The 22,459-nt window shown below is 37.9% G+C and overlaps 1 protein-coding gene across 1 annotated transcript in view; it reads left to right on the forward strand.

Annotated features, from left to right (window-relative positions):
* LOC139145779 (uncharacterized) overlaps window positions 1-22,459 on the forward strand; it is a 300,693-nt gene that overhangs the window by 11,924 nt on the left and 266,310 nt on the right. Inside the window, exons 4-5 of the mRNA XM_070717084.1 lie at window positions 8,227-8,490; window positions 9,643-9,927. Of these exons, the coding sequence (XP_070573185.1) occupies window positions 8,227-8,490; window positions 9,643-9,927 (549 nt within the window). The remainder of the gene's footprint in view (window positions 1-8,226; window positions 8,491-9,642; window positions 9,928-22,459) is intronic.

The raw sequence follows: 22,459 nt of genomic DNA on the forward strand, positions 1-22,459 counted from the left end.
GAGCGATAGCACGGAAGTTGGACATCGCTTTGCTGACATTTTTTGTGGTAGCAGCAGTGAGTCATTTTATGGTTTTACCAAGTCCCGACATCGAGGATGACATATACTCTCAGTCTCTGGTTCGACTCTGTGATCGCCATGAATCGACTGACAAAGTTGACGAAGACAGTGCAGCAATGATCAACCCGGAAATAACGCTAACATCGATTCAAGACCAACATCGTATGCTTCAACAACTTCAAGTTGCGGTAATTCTGACGACGATTCGGGTGAGTGGAGTCATGAATTTGAAACGAGAGATGGTTTGACGATAAGAACATTGATGTTTGGTCATGGCGGGAAGTTCGTAATCGGAGAATGACGGTACCTGTTGTAATATTGAACTACATCGTTACCTGAAGCCATGGAGGTACAATGAGTTGGATGTGGGAATAGAACGATACGCGAACTAACTGAACAGCATGGAGGCGAAGCAAAATGATTCTAAGTCAAAATGGCCTGAGAACATTGAGAACCCGGAACATTTTTGATTGAACATTTTCAAGTTTGTTTCGGACTAGTAACACCAAGAATCAAGATGGGTCTGGTTGATATGCATGTATGTTTTTCAAATATTTTAGCTTGAATTTCTGGCCAACTTGATCCAGTGCCTGCCTTCAGTGCTCCTATGCCGAGAGACATGTTAATTAACTTTGTTGACAGTGACAGAGTAATACATAAAAGAGGTGATCCTGCAATTGACAAGCTTTGGAAAATTCGTCGAATTCGTGGAACATGATCACCGGTATAATCTTAGAAAATTCTGAGCGATGTTTGTCTGTGGATGTAATCATGGTCAAGTTCAAAAGACGTTATTATTCCACAGAAACAAGCCGTGCATGTAAGTTAACTGGAGTCTAAGCACAAGCACATAAAAAAAATAAATTTCTTGTAAACTTTTCAAACCAAAGATTGCTAAATTCTCAATTCATAAATTGTAATGTTACTCGATCAAATGTGCATTTCCGTGCTCTTTAGAATGTAGTTACTGTGGTCACATGCATAGGTCTGTCATAGGTCACTAATAGGTGCTAGTTGTATCTTAGTAGGTGTGTTGCAGATTTATGTAGGCATGTTTGTAGGTCTTTCGTAGATCTGTACTAGGTACAAGGTAGGTGTCTCAGTAGGTGACTAGTAGATTTCTGTAGGTATCATGTAGGTTGAAACCCTTGTTTTCCAGGTGAGGCAAGTGGTAGGTGTGCAGTAGATTTTCATAGATATTTAAATGACTTAATTTGCATCTCATAAATATTTCGCTGAAATTACTACTTATCGCCTATGATAGACCTACTTGTTAGCTTGTAGTTTTGTAATAGGTGTATGTAGATTTCAAGTACATATCCATTGTTTCAGTGAAATAAAGCTCTGTACACAAAACTTTCACCTCTTTGTCACCTATTTGTCACCTCTGTAAAATAGCGCTATCACCTACTAAAAATAGCGCTATGTTTTTGGTAAGTGTATTGCAGAATTTTTAATCACACATAGACCCATTTTTTGAACAGGACTCTATCCTCTCTGAGGACTGGTCATCAAAGTACCCATGAATAAGTGGGGACTGTGTCATCATCGATGACTTGTTTGCCTATTAAAATTGTGTTTGACACACTGCAGACAGGGGTGTCAAGTGGGACCCATATCCGTTTAATGATTTTTCACCTTTGATTGTGGAAAACCAGTATAAAATATCCAAATGATTTTATTAGTCCCCACGGATCCCGACCCCGTCCGGGGGACATAGGTTTGTGGCAGTGCCAGGCATTGCAAGGCTTGAATGTCTAGAGCCCAAGGCAGCTGACAACGTCCGACATCTGAGCGGTAATCTTTTCAAATTGGAGGTACCAAGTCGGTAAAAAGCAGTGGTTATACCCTTCACAAATGTTGCTGAGTCTGTTCATATCAGTTCCATCTGAGGAACAAGTCAAGCTGTGTCAGTCAAAATACATTGAACATTTCGCATTTCCCGTCAATCAGGACTAAGTCCGTGATTTTCATCTCGCATCATTTGCAGAAAACTGCACTGCCATTAAGTCGTTCTTAGGCTGTAGCCTTCTAGATTAGTGTTGCCGAGTTGGTCAAGTTCGGCTGCACTCTGTAGTGCCAGTGAGCTGAGTACATCCAACTCCACCAGTGCACGTCTCTGTGCATTACTGCTGAGTAGCAAGTATGCTAAAAATAGGACAAACAAAACTGGCCCTCCACAGGCCAGGGTGGAGGACCAGCCGGGTAGGTTTCTGGGCCTTGACCTGTCATTCGACTCCCTGCAAACCCATTTCAAGAGCAAACGCCATGCCTCATCCGAAATCTGTCCTCAATATGACCCAGAGCATGCACAAGGGTTTGCTACCATACACATAGTGCCATCGACTTGGAAGAAAACGGGGTACGGAAAACCTGCCCGATTTCCACTGACTTGGCATGTTAACAGCCATCGGTGCTTGGATTCTGGCTACACCGAATTTTGACCTGATTTTCTCCGACTTGGCAGGAAAAGGGTTAAATGATTTTAAATCTTTAACACTACCTTCTGCTTGAATCTCAGCAACTTCTTTCAAGATAAGTAGTTTTTTCACAAAGCATAACTCAATGTTTCAATATAAGGCAATACTTGCATGTAGTAAAACGTGTGTATTGAGGCTAAAAATTTTCAAAAATCTTGTATTTCCACCAGATAATCATTAACTTTGATAATTTGGCAGTATTTATGTTCAGTTTATCAACTGGGATTTTGTTCTACTCCCTACTGTCCTGTATTCAGCTTGCCTTCACAGTCTCTTTATGCGTACCGTGCCTTTGTATCATCGACAAATGAATTTTAAGTCTGGACTGTAATTCAATCAGGAAGAATACTGTAGTTTACACATATTTTTGCATGTTGACAAGTTGAATAGTGTGTTGCTGCATGCTGTGGGTAAAAAGCTTGAAACTGTTGTTGATACATTGAATTTGTTGAAAAAAATCAACAGTTGCAAAGTCTACTTGCTGTGTTTCTCATGAAAATTCAATGGCATTATACTATTTTAGACTTTTTCAAAATAAAAAGTCATGAAATGCTGTAAATGATTCCTGAATAATTAACATTAGAACCACTGGATAACATGTGTTATTCATTTTTTATTTGCTCACGTGTTCACACACGTGAGCATATGTCACAGTTATGTCTGTCTGTCTGTCTGTCTGTCTGTGTGTCTGTCTGTCTGCCTGTGGACTTGATATCTCAAAAACAGCTGATCAGATCAAAATCAAATAAGGTACATAGATTCAGTTTGCAAATGGCAAGAACTGATTAGTTTTTGGTAGGTGTGGCTTGCTTACTTTATGCTCATTTGCATAGTTAATGATTTCAGAAAAAAACGACTTTACATTGAGTACGACTGCACACAATTTGATGAGACTTGCTACAAATATTGACCACACCAAGATATATTAGCAGTGGGAACCATTAATGGGTGACATGAAAGATAATTGCTAATTTGCATATTTCATGAACTTTCCTAATTAGGGATATATATCTGATTTGACATGATCAAAATTGACAAAACTTGGTATGTATATTGAAGATACTATGATTAAACATTATTGAAAGTCTCAAGTATTTTAACTTCAGTCAATTCCTAATTTGCATATTTAATGAACTTCTAATTATGGATATATCTGAATTGACTTGACCTACATATGTTGAAGCTACGATGATACAATATTATTGAAAGTCATTAAGCATTTTAACTTCAGCCAATTCCTAATTTGCATATTTAATGATCTTTGTTAATTAGGTATATATATCTGAATTGACCGGACCAAAGTTGATGAAACTTGCTACATATATTGAAGCTACTATGATACAATATTATTGAAAGTCATGAAGCATTTTTACTTTAGCCAATTCCTAATTTGCATATTTTATGAACTTTCAGTAATTAGGGATATATATGTTAATTATCTTGATTTCAGTAGTTGAAACTTTCTATGTACATCAAAGATACTATGATATAACATTATTGAAAGTCAAAAGACATTTTTACTTCAGCCAATTCCTAATTTGCATATTAAATGAAGTTTCTTAATTAGGGATATATATCTGAATTGACTTGATCAAATAGGTTGATTTTCCATCGTCGTCCGTCGTCGTCCGTCATTGTCCGTCAACAATTGCCTTCTCCTCTGAAACCACAAGTCCAATTGCTTTGAAATTTTATATGCAGTTCACTTGGGATGACCTCACCTAAGTTTGTTCAAATCGTGGTGAAATTTGCATATTTGTATTTTTGGGGCATTTTTTGGTGTTTTTGGTAAAAAAATCTTCTTCTCTGAAATTGCTTGGCCGATTGCTTTGAAATTTGATATTCAGTTTACTTGGGTGACTTCAGCCAGATTTGTTCAAATCGTGGTGAAATTTGCATATTTGTATTTTTAAGGCAATTTTTTGTCATTTTTTGGTAAAAAAATCTTTAAAAATCTTCTTCAAAACTGCCAGTCAGATAGCTTGGATATTTGGTACATATGTCCCTAGGGATGATCTATTTCAGATTTGGTCAAATTGTGGAGAAATATGCAAATTTGCATTTTTAAGGCAGTGTTTGCCATTTTTGGTCAAAAAATGTATTTCTCAAAAAGTACTAGTCTGATAGTTTTGAAATTCGGTATACAGGTTTCTATAGATGAACTAAGTAATATATATTGAATTTCTGATGAAATGTGTAATTTTGTATTTTTGGGGCAATTTTTGCCATTTTTGGTCAAAAAATGTGTATTTCCAAAACTACTTATCTGATAGCTTTGCAATTTTGTATACACGTTCCTACAGATCACCTTAATGATATTTATTGAAATTATGATGAAATCTGCAATTTTGTAATTTTGGGGCAATTTTTGCCATTTTTGGTCAAAAAATGTATTTCTCAAAAAGTACTGGTCTGAAAGCTTTGAAATTTGGTATACAGGTTTCTACATATGAGCTTAGTAATATATGTTGAATTTCTGATGAAATCTGTAATTTTGTATTTTTGGGGTAATTTTAGCCATTTTTGGTCAAAAATGTGTTTCTCAAAAAGTACTGGTCTGAAAGCTTTGAAATTTGGTATACAGGTTTCTACAGATGAGCTTAGTAATATATGTTGAATTTCTGATGAAATCTGTAATTTTGAATTTTTTGGGCAATTTTAGCCATTTTTGGTCAAAACATACCGTACTCGTCAGAGTATAAGCCCCCGGTTCGGCAACACTAAACCGCGGTAAAACTAGGGGAGAGGCTTATACTCGAGCAACCCCATGTTATCTGCCATGGACGCTTAATTTATGCTAATTTTATGCACGATTTCTTTCAATACCACTCGATCATTCTATCGCTTTCAAAATCGACTTACACATCCAAGGAAATTGATTTTACAATCTCTGAATACAGAAGTGACATTTTGGTGAAATTTCAGCGTCGAAAAAACCCAAACTTGAAACAAAGACGTCATGTATGCTGCTGTAACAGTAATGTGAACAGGCATGCATTGCCTACACGGAAAGGCAACTCAATATTCCAGTATCAAACTGTCTACATCTTGTGAAAACAATAACATGGCAGTGAAAATTGTAATAGTCACCAGGAAAAGTCTTCACAAATGAAAGGATAATTGCTTCAAACAAAAGAAACTGCATGTTTCGAGCATGAAAACATCGTGGCCGTGAATGAAAATAAACAATGGCGGACGTGAGTGAGACTATTCTATTTAGGCGACGGGGGTGAGCAGGGTCAAAGAATCAAGATAGTACTGGAAAAATGTGTCATTTTCCTTACGATATTGTCACGGGAACTCCAGTTTCCCATTGTTTTAACATCTTTTTATAGTTTCTTTATTATCTAAAAGTAATTTTACCAAGTTAAATGACCAAATATACTCTCCTAACCTTTCTGTATTTGAGTTACAGTAGGGTAGGGGCTTATACACGGATGTAATGCATTTTCTAAAATCCTCTGAAATCAGGGGGGCTTATACATGAGCAGGGGCTTATACTCAGACGAGTACGGTATGTTTCTCAAAAAGTACTGGTCTAACAGCTTTGAAAATTGGTAAACAGGTTTCTATAGATGAACTACTTGAAATTATGATGAAATCTGCAATTTTTATTTGAGGGGGCAATTGTTGCCATTTTTGGTCGGAAAATTTTATTCTCAAAAACTACTCATCAGATAGCTTTGGTTGACATGTTCTAAGGGATGATCCGATGTAATATATTCTAAGTATGATGAAATCTTCAATTGTGTATTTTTGCAGATATATTAGCCACTATTTTCTGGCCACTGCATCTACAGGGTTCGTACGCTCCTGGAAAGTCCTGGAAAGTCCTGGAATTTAAAACCACTCCTGGAAAGTCCTGGAAAATCAAAATTTACTCCTGGAAACTCCTGGAAAATCGCTAGTTACGATCGCACACGGTCGAGAACGGCCAGATTGTAAAGGCGAATGTCAAACAGTATAATTGTCGAACGTCAAAATCGTAAAATGCGAAAAGTTGTTTTGCGACAGGTGGGGAGCCCTCCTGAGACAAAATTTGGAAAGTATAGTAGTATTTCTTATAATGTCGTAAAGGGGTACTCTTGCACTAGCGTGGGCGAGACCATGTTGTGTAATTTCTATTATCCATGTTTTGCACGCACGTACAGTGACATCGAAGTGGGCATGAGTTGCTTGTGGAGGGACCGTGTTTAAATTTTAAGTTTGTTCGGGTCATCCATATGTGAGTAATGCGTCCTGGAAAGTGTTTATTCAGCGACCTTTGGTTGAAACAGCCCGAGTACAAAGGATGGCTGAAGCGGGCACAAGATAGATTCCTGGCAAGATGCAAACTTTTGTGAAAAGACTTTCTATGTATCGAAAAGCCTAGCACTGCGTATATGATGCTCCATGTTCCCCTGGCTCGCCATTCGGTACATTCATGCGAGATATCACCGGCCTTTGGGCCCATGATCGTGCACCCCCAGCACACTAATGGTTTTTGACGTCATGCGAACAGTTCTTTTACAGTCTGTGAGCGGTTGAGTTATTCGGGTAGGCATACGGTAGATTGGAATCGAATTGATTTCAGCCGAAAGTAGTTAGAAAAATAGTTTTTCATGTGCGGTCCAAATTGGGACCGCATGTCTATGGACCTTAGCAGGGCTGTAGTGAGAGGCTTCATAATGCCGGGAACACACAGCATTGTACGCGGGGGCTATGAAAAGCCATGCTAATGGAGCAAAACATCGAGCTCTGGTAGGAAAAAAACAGGAGCAAGTAAATCACAAATTAATGATTTCTTTGCCCGATCTTCATCAACTGTAAAGTCATTGAATTCTAAGCCTTCCCCGAGTTTTTCTTTCCTGACACCTCACAACTCTCTCAGTTGTCAGTGATGTTATTCAAGATATCATCACCATCAAAACCTGTCAACTCCTCATTGACTGCATCATTTGTCAGCAAAATGATGTCTTATGGGCTGAAGTTTTGTGGACAATGAAAATTTAGAAAAATATTAGTGTATGATGCTTATTAAAATTGCAAGCTTTATCGTGCAAACACTCCTGGAAAATGGCATTTTTCAACCACAAATACTCATGGAAAATGGCAAAAAAAAAAACTGGAAAGTCCTGGAATTTTGATTTACTTGAAGTGTATGAACCCTGATCTAGCTATCAAAGATTTCCACTTTCTTCATCGACATGTGTCAAAAATAGTTATTCTCTACATAAACACAGCGGAGCTATATCGGCCTCCAGGTCGCTTGTAGAATTAATGTGGTGAATATTGTTCATTATGTCGATCATAATACTTTAAATAAAATTGCACACATGTGGCAAAGGTTCTAATTCACACATAACTGCAATATAAAATGAAACACGTGAGCATTTTCAGTTCATATCTGGTTGAATAAGCTACCAAACTGTTGAATCTGACACTGTAAAAAACAGGAAACAAAGTAGTTTCAGAGCCTATGACCCAGTGCAACCTTTCAAACTCCCCTCCCTCTAGTACCTTCAGAAATTTCAAGGTCCCCAGTATTTGAAAATGCTGTGTTAACCTACAGTGATGTCCGCGCCTCATTAAAATATATATTGACTGACTTATCAAATACATTAATTTCTTTTAATACTCCAGATCCTTGATGTGTTATTAGTGTACGGTACAATTAATAGTTCTTGGATTTATTCCTAACTTACAGATGTTGGCCAAACTGGCACAGTTTATATTCTCAATTTCACTAGTGCTGACATAACAGTAGTTTGGTCAAGTGGGGATTTTGGAGAAAACTTTACAGGATACACAATACGGTGTCATTCTGAGACTGGTTACACTGGAAGAGTCACTAAGTATCCGGACGATGTGCGCAAGGTGATATTTGAAGGACTTGCTCCGGCAACACTTCATAATATTACATTGGACGTAACAGGCACAGATATCCATGGATGGACCCATCAGATGACAAGTAAGATGAGAAAATAAAACTTTCGCATGGCAATTTGTTATTCTCAACAAAACAGAGCAGTCTAGAAAATGCTGCATCAAATTTGATGAAACGTGTTACAGATGTTGATCTTCCAGTACTGTAGTGGAATGCAAAGACATGTAGCAGTATCATTTCGTAATTAGGTTGATATGTGAAGAAATGGTTCATGAAATTTCATGAATCTTGGTACAGATGTTGAGCTCACATGCATTGCTTTAACAGTGAATAAAGACATTTATCATTGTGGGGTTAATAAATTTTTAATTTGTATATTAAATGAACTTTCCTAATTAGAATAATATGTCCAGAAATACTGCATCGAATTTCATGAAACATGGTACAGATGTTGATCTCACAGTGTTGTAACACAAGTTAATGACACTTAGTGGTATTGTTTAAAGTAACTGTAAATTGGCATACACAATGAATTTTTGTTTTTAGGGTGAATGTCCAGAAATATTGCATCAGATTTTATGAAATTTGGTACATGTGATAATTTGTGAGTGTTATAATAAGATGAAAAAATATTGGACAAACTCCATTTGATTAATTAGTAATTGACTTTATTTAATGAGGTTTTGTTAGATTGGCAGCCCAGATTGATTTTACGTTATCAAAATAACGGTACTCGGTCATTAAACCCCATCTGCATTGCAAGATTTTTAATCACAGACCCAATTAATGAACAGAACTCTCTCCTAACTCTTTGAGGACTTGTAATTACCATTAAAAAGTGGGGACTGTGTCATACCATGACTTGTTCAATCCTACTTTTTTGTTCTGTATAGAAGAACTATAAAAAAAATGGAATTGCAAATAAAGAGACACACTGTTTCTTTTTAATTTACCTATTTTCAAGACCATAACTCTGAATATTTCAAGACTCTTGAGGGACCATGATATAACGAACCTCTTTGCCAAGTAGATTCCAATGCAAACTTCATACTTATACAGTCATTAATTTTTGCGCTAGCATGTCATTCGAGGTCACACTTTCACCAAATGGCGATTACACATGATGCAGCATGATTGGGCATAATGTGATAATCAGCCTCAAAGTTAATCTATATGCTATGGAAGTAGATGATGTTATCATCTAATGACACCTGACCTGAACTTTCTTTGTATTAGGCCCAAGCCCACCTCGTCATGTATCTGCCCAAGCGACTGGTACGTCATCTATTGAATTGACATGGCAGGCTCCGCCAAGTGAGTTTGAAATGTATCAGATAGTTTACACCGCTTCACATTTATCATCACCACTGTCAGTCCAGTTCATCGATGATTCAACAGATGTTCGCCTTGAAGTAAAAAGTTTGTTGGCTTCAACTGAATATACCTTTTCCATCGCTGCATTATTAATTTGGCAAAACAACACGATATCCAGTTCTTCTAAATCTGTCACCATGACCACAGGTAGGAAACAGACATATTCTTATGTTAGACCATTTAAAGAAAATTCTTTGTTTGCCATCCTTGGAGTTTTGAAAAACCTACCAGCCAGCCAGGGTAAAAAACAAACACACACAAAAAACACTTAGTGTATTAACGTAGGTTTATTCTGGAAAAATAATATTTTTATTTGTAAGAGTGTTAACATTGTGTTTGTTTTCTTAATTTTCTCTGAAAACCTATCCGCATGCGCACAGCAAACAAATAATTTTATTGAATTTGCCTTATTTTGGCAACACAGTCTTCTTGTATTGTGGTTGCACTGTAGACAAGGCCAAACTTGTGTTACAACTTGCAAGAATATTGTGATTTAACAATTGTTGGAAAACGAAAGTTAGTATAACATGAAAGATGTATTTGTATCAAACTGTAACAATGGAAACAGACTTTGTGTTTTTGTTTCAGGTTTTTAGGTTTGTTAGATGTAATGCAAAGCTAAAATACTAGTCTCATAAGTGTAACCTTTATTATCAGTAAATGTCAGCACACAAGAATATGTTTTCACATAATACAATTTATAATTTGGTAAGAAAATTGCCCCATATTCTTCTACCATGATAGCATCTCATTGAGACACCAGGTGGCAATATTCTTGTGCAATATGTTTGTGTTGCAAAATAGTCCAGTTATCATCCTACTCTGCTCTTTGCAACAATAAAAGTATCAATAGAATGAGTTTTCACTGTTTCCTATATGTAAATTCAAATTATTTCTCTCTAGCAGTTGTAAATCACTATGGATTTTTGTCAGTAACGAAGTGCCTAGTTTTTGAGTCAACATTGATGGCCTTATGGCACTCAGTCCAAATGTTTACAAGCAATGTATTAGTTTAGATTTTTGTCTCAGAGATAAAGGAGGAAGTTAGAATTATAATCTAATAATATGCTATATATGGCAAGAATATATAAGTTATCAGCTTGTTAATGTTTATATATATTTTGGCTGTACAGACAGGTCTCTTCTGAGCCTTGTGTAGTTTGGAGGTCAAAGCGCTGCTCTTCTTGCTCCCTTGGCTGTTAAAATATCCATTCTTTGTAATCTCATTCCAACAGCTGTGAAAACTCATTGTAGTAGATGGTACCGATAAATGTGTATAGCGCCCTCACAAGCCATTTGTTGTAGTTGTTACCCAAAGTGAAAAGATTCAGACATTTTCAGGATTCAAGATAGCTTTGAGAAGTTTTGAGGACACTGAACGGGCTAGATCTTCCACTTCACCTGATGATTCAATCATGAAAGCCGCTAACAAGTCTACATATCAAACGTCGTCGCCTGTAGGATATGACAAGGGTAGTCCTGCATATTTGGTGTACTATCCAGAAACAGGCAAAGTCATGAAACACAGAGTTGTGAAATTCGTTACAAAAGGTACTACTTGTAAGAAACAAGATGAGAAAATTCAAACTGAGATTTTGAATACTGATGATGATTTCGTTCTGAACCGACGTAGTGATGAAGTTGAGTTAAATTCAGATGGGGCTGAAATGTCAGAAACTGGTGGCCAAGCGATTGCGGATCCACAGTCGTCTGACAGAAATCTAAGGTATCCTAGCAGAGTAAGAAAACCCCCTGCATATCTAGGTGATTATGTTACTGATTTTGAAGATGATCAGGCAATGTCTAGTGTTGATTATTGTTACCGGATTTCTGATTTTCCTCAGAGTTATTCAGAAGCAATCAGAGCGCCAGACTCTGAACAATGGAAAATTGCTATGCAAGATGAAATGAATTTTCTGAAAGAAAATGACACATTTACCCTGACTGCTTTACCAGAGGGTAGAAAGGCAGTAGGGGGTCGTTGGGTGTATACTATTAAAGAAAGTTCTGATGGTTCCCAAACTTACAAAGCGAGATATGTTGCAAAAGAGTATAGTCAGATGAAGGGTGTAGATTATAATGAAACTTTTGCTCCAACTGCCAGAATGACTTCATTGCGTATGTTTTTGCAAGTAGCTGCACAGTATGATTTGATTTTACATCAAATGGATGTTAAAACTGCATACCTTAATGCTCCAATCGATTGTGAAATATACATGGAGCAACCTGAAGGTTTTGAAATTCCAAATACAGGTAACAGTAAACTTGTGTGTAAATTGAATAAGTCTTTGTACGGTTTGAAACAATCAGGGAGAAATTGGAATAGTATGTTACATAATTATCTGAAAATGATTACATACAGAGTTCCGTTGACCCATGTTTGTATACAAAACAGGTTGATGATGGTATGGTTGTAATACTTATCTGGGTAGATGATCTTATTATTGGCGCAAGCAATGATACTTTATTGTGTAATGTCAAACAAATGCTGAAAGCTAAATTTAGAATGAACGATCTTGGAAAACTTTCCTATTTTGTGGGGATTCATTTTGAACAAAGTGATGGTGTTGTTAAAATGAACCAAAAGAAGTATCTGTGTAAAATACTTGAAAGATTTGAAATGACTGAATGTAAACCAAGGTCTACTCCCTCAGAACAAAAGCTTGAGTGTAATGACGAAACACTAGCTAATGCTAGAATATATTGTGAGGCTGTAGGCAGTCTGATATATGCAATGACATGTACAAGACCAGATTTGTGTTGGATTGTAACCAAGCTGTCACAGTATTTGTCAAAACCATTCAAAGCTCACTCGATTGCAGTTAAACATGTGTTTAGATACTTAAAGGGTACTCTTGATTATCAATTGTGTTTCAAGAAATGTGATGATGGTCTTACATTAATGGTTACAGTGATGCGATATGCAGATTGGGCATCATGTACAGATGATAGACGTAGTGTTAGTGGATACTGTTTTAGTCTAACTAATACAGGTCCTCTTATTTCTTGGAAGTCTAAGAAGCAACCAACTATTGCCCTGTCCTCCTGTGAAGCAGAGTATATGGCACTTGCAGCAACTATTCAAGAATGTCTTTATCTTATTCACTTATTCAATGATTTTGGTATCACACATAAAGTGCCTGCTTTGATTTTTGAGGACAACCAGGGCACAATTGCTTTAGCCAAAAACCCAGTAAACCATCAAAGGTCAAAACATATTGACATACGTTACCATTTCATTCGCCATGAATTAGCTAGTGGTAAAATAGTCTTGGAGTATTGTCCTACAAATAACATGGTGGCTGATATACTGACTAAGCCGGCAACTAAATTTAAGCTCGAAAAGTTCAGAGACTATGTTTTTGGATAATTGTATTCTGATGTCTGTAAATGTAACATGGCATCAACGGAGAATACAAGATTTTCTATTGAAAATATGCATATTTTTCATGTCATGTAAACTTTTTCACAAGCGGAAATGAGATTAAGTGGGGGTGTTAAAATATCCATTCTTTGTAATCTCATTCCAACAGCTGTGAAAACTCATTGTAGTAGATGGTATTGATAAATGTGTATAGCGCCCTCATGAGGTGCAGTTTTTGTAAATAAATTACCAGGATGTTGGCATGTCCTCTGATTTTAGTGTGAAGACAAGTCTGGTGTGCTTTGTTTCAATCCGACATTTTATTCCTCCATCATGAGTGATCCCACCAACCCATGGCCAACATTGGCTTATTTTCTTCTCACTGGTGCTGGCAACACTAGTGGTGAAGGGTTATCCCACTTTGTCTGTGGCTTTCTTTGTTTTCACAGATTGTCAAGACTAGCCATGGCCTGTCTGCTGTAGTCTGGGCATGACAGTCTGCTAGCTTCAGACTTCACCAGATCTTATACTTTCTTTTTAGCTTTGCGTATCTTCGCTGTGCACTTATTCCAAGAATCTTGGATAAAGTGAGGAAGCTTCTTCCTGTTTTCTGAATGATTGAGTATTTCTAGCCCATCAACACATCGGATTGCTGTCTTACATCGATTCACGAAGATCGATGGTGAACTAATTAATGTCCAATGAGGCTACGTTTTCTGGTTTGATTTGAGGCCAGTCTAAAACCTCAGGTAGGCGTTGGCTATCTTGTGTGGATCACCATAGCGCTCTTCCAGCTCCTCCATGGCACCTTGATATGCTTCACTTGCGTTTGTACCTACATACCCTTGAACTATTTCATGGGCTTTTCCTTCTGTGAACTGTCTCAACAGAGTGAGCTTATCTTTGTCAACTTCAGCAGTCAGTACAAGTTAAATGGTTTCAAACTCATCTATGAATGATCTGTACTCCATGATGTTGCTGTCAAAACTTCTTTATCGGACATGTTCTTTATTGCTCTGATCATTGCCCACTGCGCAGAGTACGTCACATGATGTCTTGCTCATGCTACTGCCACAACTTCTGCTGGAAATTCTGGAAGCTGCTGCACTGGCTGCATCTTCTTAACCATCAGACTCACTGTCACTCTCACTTTCCCTCTCACTCTGTCCTTTATCCATTGTTCTGTCATGAGTAGCTTTATTTGGTCTTTGGCTGAGACTTGGTATGCTGTCTCCAAAATGGACCTTTTTAGGGGTATCAGTGATATGGTCTTTGCCTCTCTCACTGGAGTGCTCACTATATATATATCTAGTTGCCTTTCTTTAATCGAATACAGGGTAGTCATCTAGTGGTTCAGTCTTAATACCATGCAGCAGTGGTCAATTTCCCATTGCATCAACTTTGAACTTGTAAAGAGCTCTACTTCTTGCTTCAGCCATGGCCAGTTCATCAGTGCCTTAGAGCTCTTCTTGTCAGGTTGTAGATCTAGCCTCACTCTTTCCATTGCTTGCTTCTCCGTTAGTTTGGCTGCCTTTGCCTGAAGCTCTGCCATCTTTTGTTCTTCCCCTATTCTAGCAGAAAGAATGCTGAAGCATGAAGATGTGCGACTGGCTCACGAAACATGACTATACAAACTTGTGAAGCACTCTCCCACAGTCCATTTTGACCATATCTTGGGCTGAAAGATGTTTACTTTTGTCATGTCTATTAAGCCAGCTGTCGACTGAATGAATGAAACCTTGATCAGTTGTGTATGCTACTTCCAACTATTGGAGAAATTCTTGAGAATCTTCTCCGTCTGCTATTATCGCACTAAACTTGTCTCTTGCAATGACAGTTAGTTAATATACTGCATGTTTGCTCTTCACTCAACATTTTAGAGATCCTCTCTCTTCTCTTGTCCATCTTCCTTGCCAATTTCTTTAACCGCTCATCTTGAGTAGCCAATGTGAATGCCATGCCCTTTCCTGTTTGATTTCTGACCCTGGTTTCCCTTTTTCCATCAGCCATTGTTGTTCTTGCTTTAGATGATATCTTAATTCCAATGAGTTTCCATTTATGAGAAATGTATAGTGCACCATGGACTTTGCACTTCCATTTGCACTTCCATAGACTGGCAACATGCTTTCAAAGAGACTTTGTTTTGTGTGCACTGACATTGGTCTAGTTAACAGTGACTTTCCACTTTGCCTGGTCAGTCCACTGCTGTACAGTGTTTATTCGCTTTGTTGCCTCAAACACCATTCCTCCACCTGTCTACTCCCTGGGCTCATATCATATATCACTATTATCCCTGGGACTCCAATCACCCGCCATACACCATGCATTCTCCACATACTGTCATGACCCCTGGGTTTCGACCTGTCAAGATTCCCCTTAATGCTTGTGTCATATTGCATGATTCCCTGGGTTTGACTCACCAGTGTCTATAGCCCTTTGATGTTTCACTGTCCGTACGTACACCATTCATTGCCTGTCTATAAATGCCCCTACTCTCACCCCATGCATGTTTCATCGTCTAATCAGCTCTCTACCTGTCCAATTCCCCTAGCCTTGTATCAAATCACTATGATTCTCTTGCAAGTTGCCTGCATATACCCATGTGTATTTCATTGTCCATTATGTCTCCACCAGCCAATATGGCTGCCTCATTGCAGATGCTAGACCATCTCATTCGATGTTTGGTTGGATGGTCAAGCAGCTGCTACCTCTTTTATATACATTCATCATAAGCTTTGTTGCCTTTCATTGATAGCGTGCCAATTGCAGGCCGCTTTGCTTTGCATGAACTAACCCAGGGGGCCGTTTATGTTGCAATCACTGCCATTATGTGCTGTTGAAGAGACTTTTCTTCACATGAACTGTTATCACTACTTTAGGTTGCCTTTTTCAGTTCATTGCTTTTGTCTTTTGCTTGCGTTTTTTCACTTACACCTCATGCATGTATCAATGTCTGTTCTGTTCTCCTAATGTTCGACTTCTTAGGCTCGTATCATCATGATCAGTACTAGTCAAATTGATTTTTAACAGAACAATCCACAAAAGTCAGTGAAAGAAGTCTGCACACAGCAGACAATGAAAACTGAATGTGTGCTGTTTGCAGAAAAGGGGCTAATAGGTAGAGAGCAAAATTGTCTCAAGGGACATGCTATGTGTGATAGTGTCTGGACACTGGAAGGAGCAGTGTTGCAAGTCCACAAAATACATCTGTGTCAAAAGCACAGTTTACAATTGTTGACATAAGCGTAATAGAGAAGCAAATCTTTGACAAGGACTTCGGACTTCAGAAGTGGTCTGTTTACCACAATACATAATCTTAATTTTTACCCAATATATAATTATCTAAACTTTATGAGGGATTTTTTCTTGTCTTTGTATGATTAGAGATGAGCATGGGCATGTATGCAGAAAGTGATCAGGAAACTATTGGCTTGACACCGACATAGCACTAGTACTGACAAAATTTCATTTAAATTTGCCATTTGACATCATTGTGACGGCTTCATAAACGCTATGTAAAACCTACAGGCAATGTGTACAGTGCGTTAAACAGTCATCGTCGTCATAATCAGCTTGTGGAGATCAGCTTTTTGAATAATGGTCACCATTACATCCCGTGGATTAAGGCGATCATTTAAACTTTGGTAAGTAACTTTTTGATTTGCCTTCTCTGTGACGTGAAGACGTCTTTTTACTGTTGTTCGACGCAGTTTTCGATACTATTTATTGTCTACTGTAACAATAATATACTTCTCTCTTGCATTGGCCAAGGTAAAACTTTTGCTCATGTATACAAATTTTCCCTCAATGTACGATATAAAACAAAGAAAGAACAATACATGTAGGAATTGTTGGGTACCAATTAAGTTGTCAAACTCTTGACCTAGTTTGGTCTTGTACCTGCTTACATGATTCCAAAACGTACTTTCATATCATCAATATACATCTGTCTGTTTATAAGATCATTCTGAACGTCTGTGTCCTTATAATTGAAGACTTTCTTTTAAAGTATTTATTAATGTATTTTGACATGTGTTTATAAGTAACCTGTAAATATTTTGCTGGCATATGGTAAGGAGAATCAATGATTAATTTACAAGATTTCATTAGGATATTTTCATTGAAGTTCTACATGAACTCTTACATCACAAAATATGCATACAATATTCTATTGGCATTTTAATGCTGCAACTTTTGATAAGCAACTTTGATAAGCTCAATACAAAGACGTAGCTTTTTTTCTTGCTATGTTCTAATTTTACTTGAGAAAATTCATGTAGATATGCAACGAAGTGTACTCAAACAAAGCGAGTGTTACACTGTACAATTTTAAGGTGGCTGGAAAGGCCACAGCGTCAGCTATAAACTTCAATAAAACTATTAAAATATAAAAGTAGAGAACATTCTCTGTGGAATAAAAAAAACTAGACATTTGGGGTCAAAGGCATTGCAGAGTTATAGCTTGTTGAAACTTCTGAAAAACTGACCAAATAAGAAGAAGTTGGGGAGTCCTTGGTGTAGTAACTATGGTAGAGGTCCCCTGGTTTTTAGTCCCCGCGGACGAAGTCCGGCGGGGACTTATAGATTGGGTCCCGTCCGTGTGTCCGTCCGTCCGTCCGTCCGTCCGTCCGTCCGTCTATCCGTCATCAACAGTTTCTCAGACACTGCCGAACCAATTTTGTTCAAACTTGGCACAAAGGCATAGCACTATGACCTACAGATGCACAACGATTTATTTTGCGATACGATCCAATATGGCCGCCAGACGGCCATTTTATTACAATATTTTCATGTACGGAGCCATAACTCAGACAAGTTTCAACCGATTTTATTCAAAGTTGGTACAAGGACATTGACCAATGTCATAGATATGCATGTCAATTTGTTTTGTGATATGATCCAATATGGCCGCCAGGCGGCCATTTTGTTTTGATTTTTTCAGGTACAGAGCCATAACTCAGGCATGTTTCAACTGATTTTATTCAAAGTTGGTACAAGGACAATGACCAATGTCATACATATGCACATTGACTTGTTTTGTGATACGATCCAATATGGCCACCAGGCGGCCATTTTGTTTTGATTTTTTCATGTACAGAGCCATAACTCAGGCATATCTCAACCGATTTTATTCAAAGTTAGTACAAGGACATTGACCTATGTCATATATATGCATGTCGATTTGTTTTGTGATACGATCCAATATGGCCTCCAGGCAGCCATTTTGTTATGATTTTTTTCATGTACAGAGCCATAATTCAGGCATATCTCAACTGATTTTATTCAAAGTTGGTACAAGGACATTGACCTATGTCATACATATACACATTGATTTGTTTTGTGATACGATCCAATATGGCTGCCTTGTGGCCGTTTTTTTTTATGATTTTCCATGTCCTGAACCATAACTCAGACATGTATCAAGCACATTTATTCAAAGTTGGTACAAGGACATGGTAGTATACATATGTACTTCGATATAAATATGTACTTTGATTTGTTTCTCGATATGGTCCAATATGGCCACATGGTACGTGGCAATTTTGTTATGTTTTTTTCATGTCGAGAGCCATAACTCTGGCAAGTCTCAACTGATTTTATTCAAAGTTTGTACCTGGACATTGACTTATGTCATATACATGTTGATTTTTTAAACAGTAAGATCAAATATCGCTGCGTGGCGGCGATTTTGTTACAATTTTCTCATACTGAGCCATAACTCAGATATATTTCCACCAGTATCATTCAAAGTTAGTACAAGGACATTGACACATTTCATACATGGTCGTCAATTTGTTTCACGTCATGTAGCAGTATCATCTCAATTATTGAAGTTTCATAATTAGGCTGATATGTCAAGAAATACTGCATCAAATTTCATGAAACTTTGTACAGATGTTAAGCTCACATTGCTTCAACAGTGAAAAAGACATTTATCAGTGTCATTTTAATTATTATGTAATTGCATATGTAATGAACTTTCCTAATTAGAGTGATATATCCACAAATATAATGTCAAATTTGATGAAACTTGATACAGATGTTGATCTCATAGTGTTGTAAATACTGCATTAAACTTTATGAAATATGGTACCGGTGATAATCTATTAGTGTTAGGATAGTATGAAAAAATGTTTTGCAACATCCTGTCAACTAATTCCCAGTTGACTCATTTAATGACCTTTAGGATAGTGGCCTACATTGGTTTTATGTTTTTCATCACCATGGAACTCATTCTTGGCCATTGAGTACCATCTGTATCAAAGTATTTTTATCACAGGACCTGTAATCAAAGCACCCATTAGCAAGCGGGGACTGTGTCATCAACGATGACTTTTTAATAAATGTTTGAAAAGGGAAAGTCATTATTTGCTGTTTTTCAGGAAAGTTTGACAAGGCAGTACTTGTATTCAGAGTGAGTGACTGCTATTGTAAATGCATTTTTAGATTCTTGGAGTGTCAAAGAGGTGTAAAAAGTGAGATTAACCAAAAAGACTCCTCTGTGACTTCAAAAGAGGGGTGCAAATATGGCTTGTTTTCAACATTTTTGACAGAATAACAGTTTTCTTACATAATTTCATGCCAATTGAATCCAACCTATGAAATGAGATATGGACATCGAATTTTTACAGCCTATTAAAAAGGTTACAGACAAGATGATTATGGGACAATTTTGCTGTATTTGAAGTACTTTTTGAAAAATCACATTTTGAAATTTGAATTTTAATTTTTAAATAATTTTTTGATATGTAAACCCATGTAAAATCATAAAAACAAATTTTATTTACAAATCCTGGCGTACACATCTTACAATTAATAGTGTCGACATATTTATAACTAATTTGGTAATGTTAAGTATTATTATACATCTACCATCGAGAACAATAGAATTTTCATGCCCTAAAAAAGCCGTACGGAACGCCCATTCCGTAACACGAACGGTTTCAAGGCGCCCCATCTCCTGCGGCCGTATCTGCTTGTTCACTGTCGAACTGTTACAAGGGACTCTTTGGACGTGTAGCGCGCAAACAAATCCTTTAAGACTCAAAATAATTTGTCTGCCACTACTGTGCAATTGTCATCTATGAATGATATTCCGTAATGCGTTCCTCCATAAATAAGACGAAGCAAATATCCGATCTAATCATCACGTGGTTTATTCGAATATAAGCAAGTCTTCCAGAGAACGTATAAGAACGTAATGGAACGATTAACTGAAATAAATCAGAAAAATACAGAAACAACAAGTCATCGTTGATGACACAGTCCCCACTTGTTAACGGGTACTTTCATTACAGGTCCTCAGAGAGGATAGAGTCCTCTTCATTAGGTCTGTGATAAAAATACTTTTGAATAAATTTGCTTGATACATGTCTGAGTTATCATTCAGGACATGAAAAAATCGTAATAAAATGGCCACACGGCGGCCATATTGGATTATATCACAAAACAAATTAACATGCATATGTATGACATTGGTCAATCTCCGTGTACCAACTTTTAATAAATTTGCTTGATACATGTCTGAGTTATGGTTCTGGACATGAAAAAAACGTAACAAAATGGCCACACGGCAGCCATATTGGATTGTATCACAAAACAAATCAATGTGCATGTGTATGACATAGGTTTATGTCTTTGTACAAACTTTGAATAAAATCGGTTGAGATATGCCGGAGTTATTGCTCTGTACATGAAAAAATCATAACAACATGGCCGCGCGGCGGCCATATTGGATCGTATCATACAACAAATTTACGTGCATATGTATGACATAGGTCAATGTCCTTGTACCAAGTTTGAATAAAATCGGTTGAAACATGCCTGAGTTATGGCTCTGTACATGAAAAAATCATAATAAAATGGCCGCCTGGCAGCCATATTGGATCGTATCACAAAACAAATTGACGTGCGTCTGTATGACATATGAAGTAATCCTTGTACGCAGTTTGAATGAAATCGCTCCTGGCATCTCTGAGATATCTGCGTGAATGGACGGACGGACGGACGCACTGACGCACGGACGCACGCACGGATGCACGCACGGACATGACCAAACCTATAAGTCCCCCTGGATGGTGTCCGTGGGGACTAATAAGAACTAAGCTAAAATTCATACTCTGTAATGACCCAGGGGTCAAAGGTCAAATCAGTGGGTTAAGTCATAGGACCTGTCTCATTAAGCGACCTCTAACGGTGACTGAACGCTTACCTTTGTTTGCAAGATTTCATTTGCATAAGCAGCCTTGACTTACAGAGCATGAACAATTTAACTGCTTTGCAACAGTTATAACTAAATCAAAGTTGCATGAAAATACAATCACTAAAGCAACTAAACTAATACGTCTTAGATCAAACATGAATTGACTCAATCAATGTCCGTACGAGTGTTCTTTGTCCTTTTGGTCATTGTCCGTATAGATTTGCCTTGCAGGGGCAACGCCTTGTGGCCAACAGAGTTCCTTGGAAAACTCATTCAGCTGTAAACTCAATATGCAATAAGATAGAAACCTACTGAATATTTTGTGGGTCCATAGACAACTGTAGCACTGAACAGGCCGAAATCTGTTCCGCAAAAACGTATTTACAAGCAATTCTGGCGAGGAAAAATGTGCTCTGATCTCCTTGACTTAAACCTTTCAAGGAGGCGTTTCCCACACTAAATAAGGAATTGAGTGTTAACACAAATCCAGTTTGTAAGTCCACGGAGCTAGGCTACCTGCAGAACAACATGTCCTGAAGTCACTTTGCATTGCTGACGTAGACATCTTATACTGGTTATATATCTATCTACTCATCTGCTGACGTAGACAACTTAGCATCTGCTATCCAGCAATCTTTCTTGCGAACGGCACTTGACCTAATCCTTGCTGCAAGCTTCTGGTCCAAGTTCATTCATTCTAGGCCATCAGGCTGTCTGCCAAGCTATTACAATACTCCCTGCCGCTCGTCCTTTCCGTTATCCAGCCTTCCATTCACTGCCGTATTCTATCTTACCGCGTACCAACGTGGACAATGCCTCCTCGGAAACGCTCAAGAAGTCTGCACCACGCGTAACACTGTACGTCCGCCCTAGTGACCCGTTCAAGATCGACGCAAAGCAAAGAGGCGTCTACCACACTTGACCGTCTCGCCGCCACAAACCCATCTTCACTGGCCACCGTAGCGTAGTAACGCTTGCTCTCGGTCTAACACACCCTCTTTCAGTCGCCGTTACAGCGCCATGGGACGGAACTGCAATAGCAACCAACGAAGCATTCCCTCAAACTGGAGCCGTGACGTTGGAAAAACGTTCTCCACCCTGCAGACTTCGAT

This window comes from Ptychodera flava, chromosome 12 (assembly GCF_041260155.1).
Source record: "Ptychodera flava strain L36383 chromosome 12, AS_Pfla_20210202, whole genome shotgun sequence".
NCBI classification, from domain to species: Eukaryota; Metazoa; Hemichordata; class Enteropneusta; family Ptychoderidae; genus Ptychodera; species Ptychodera flava.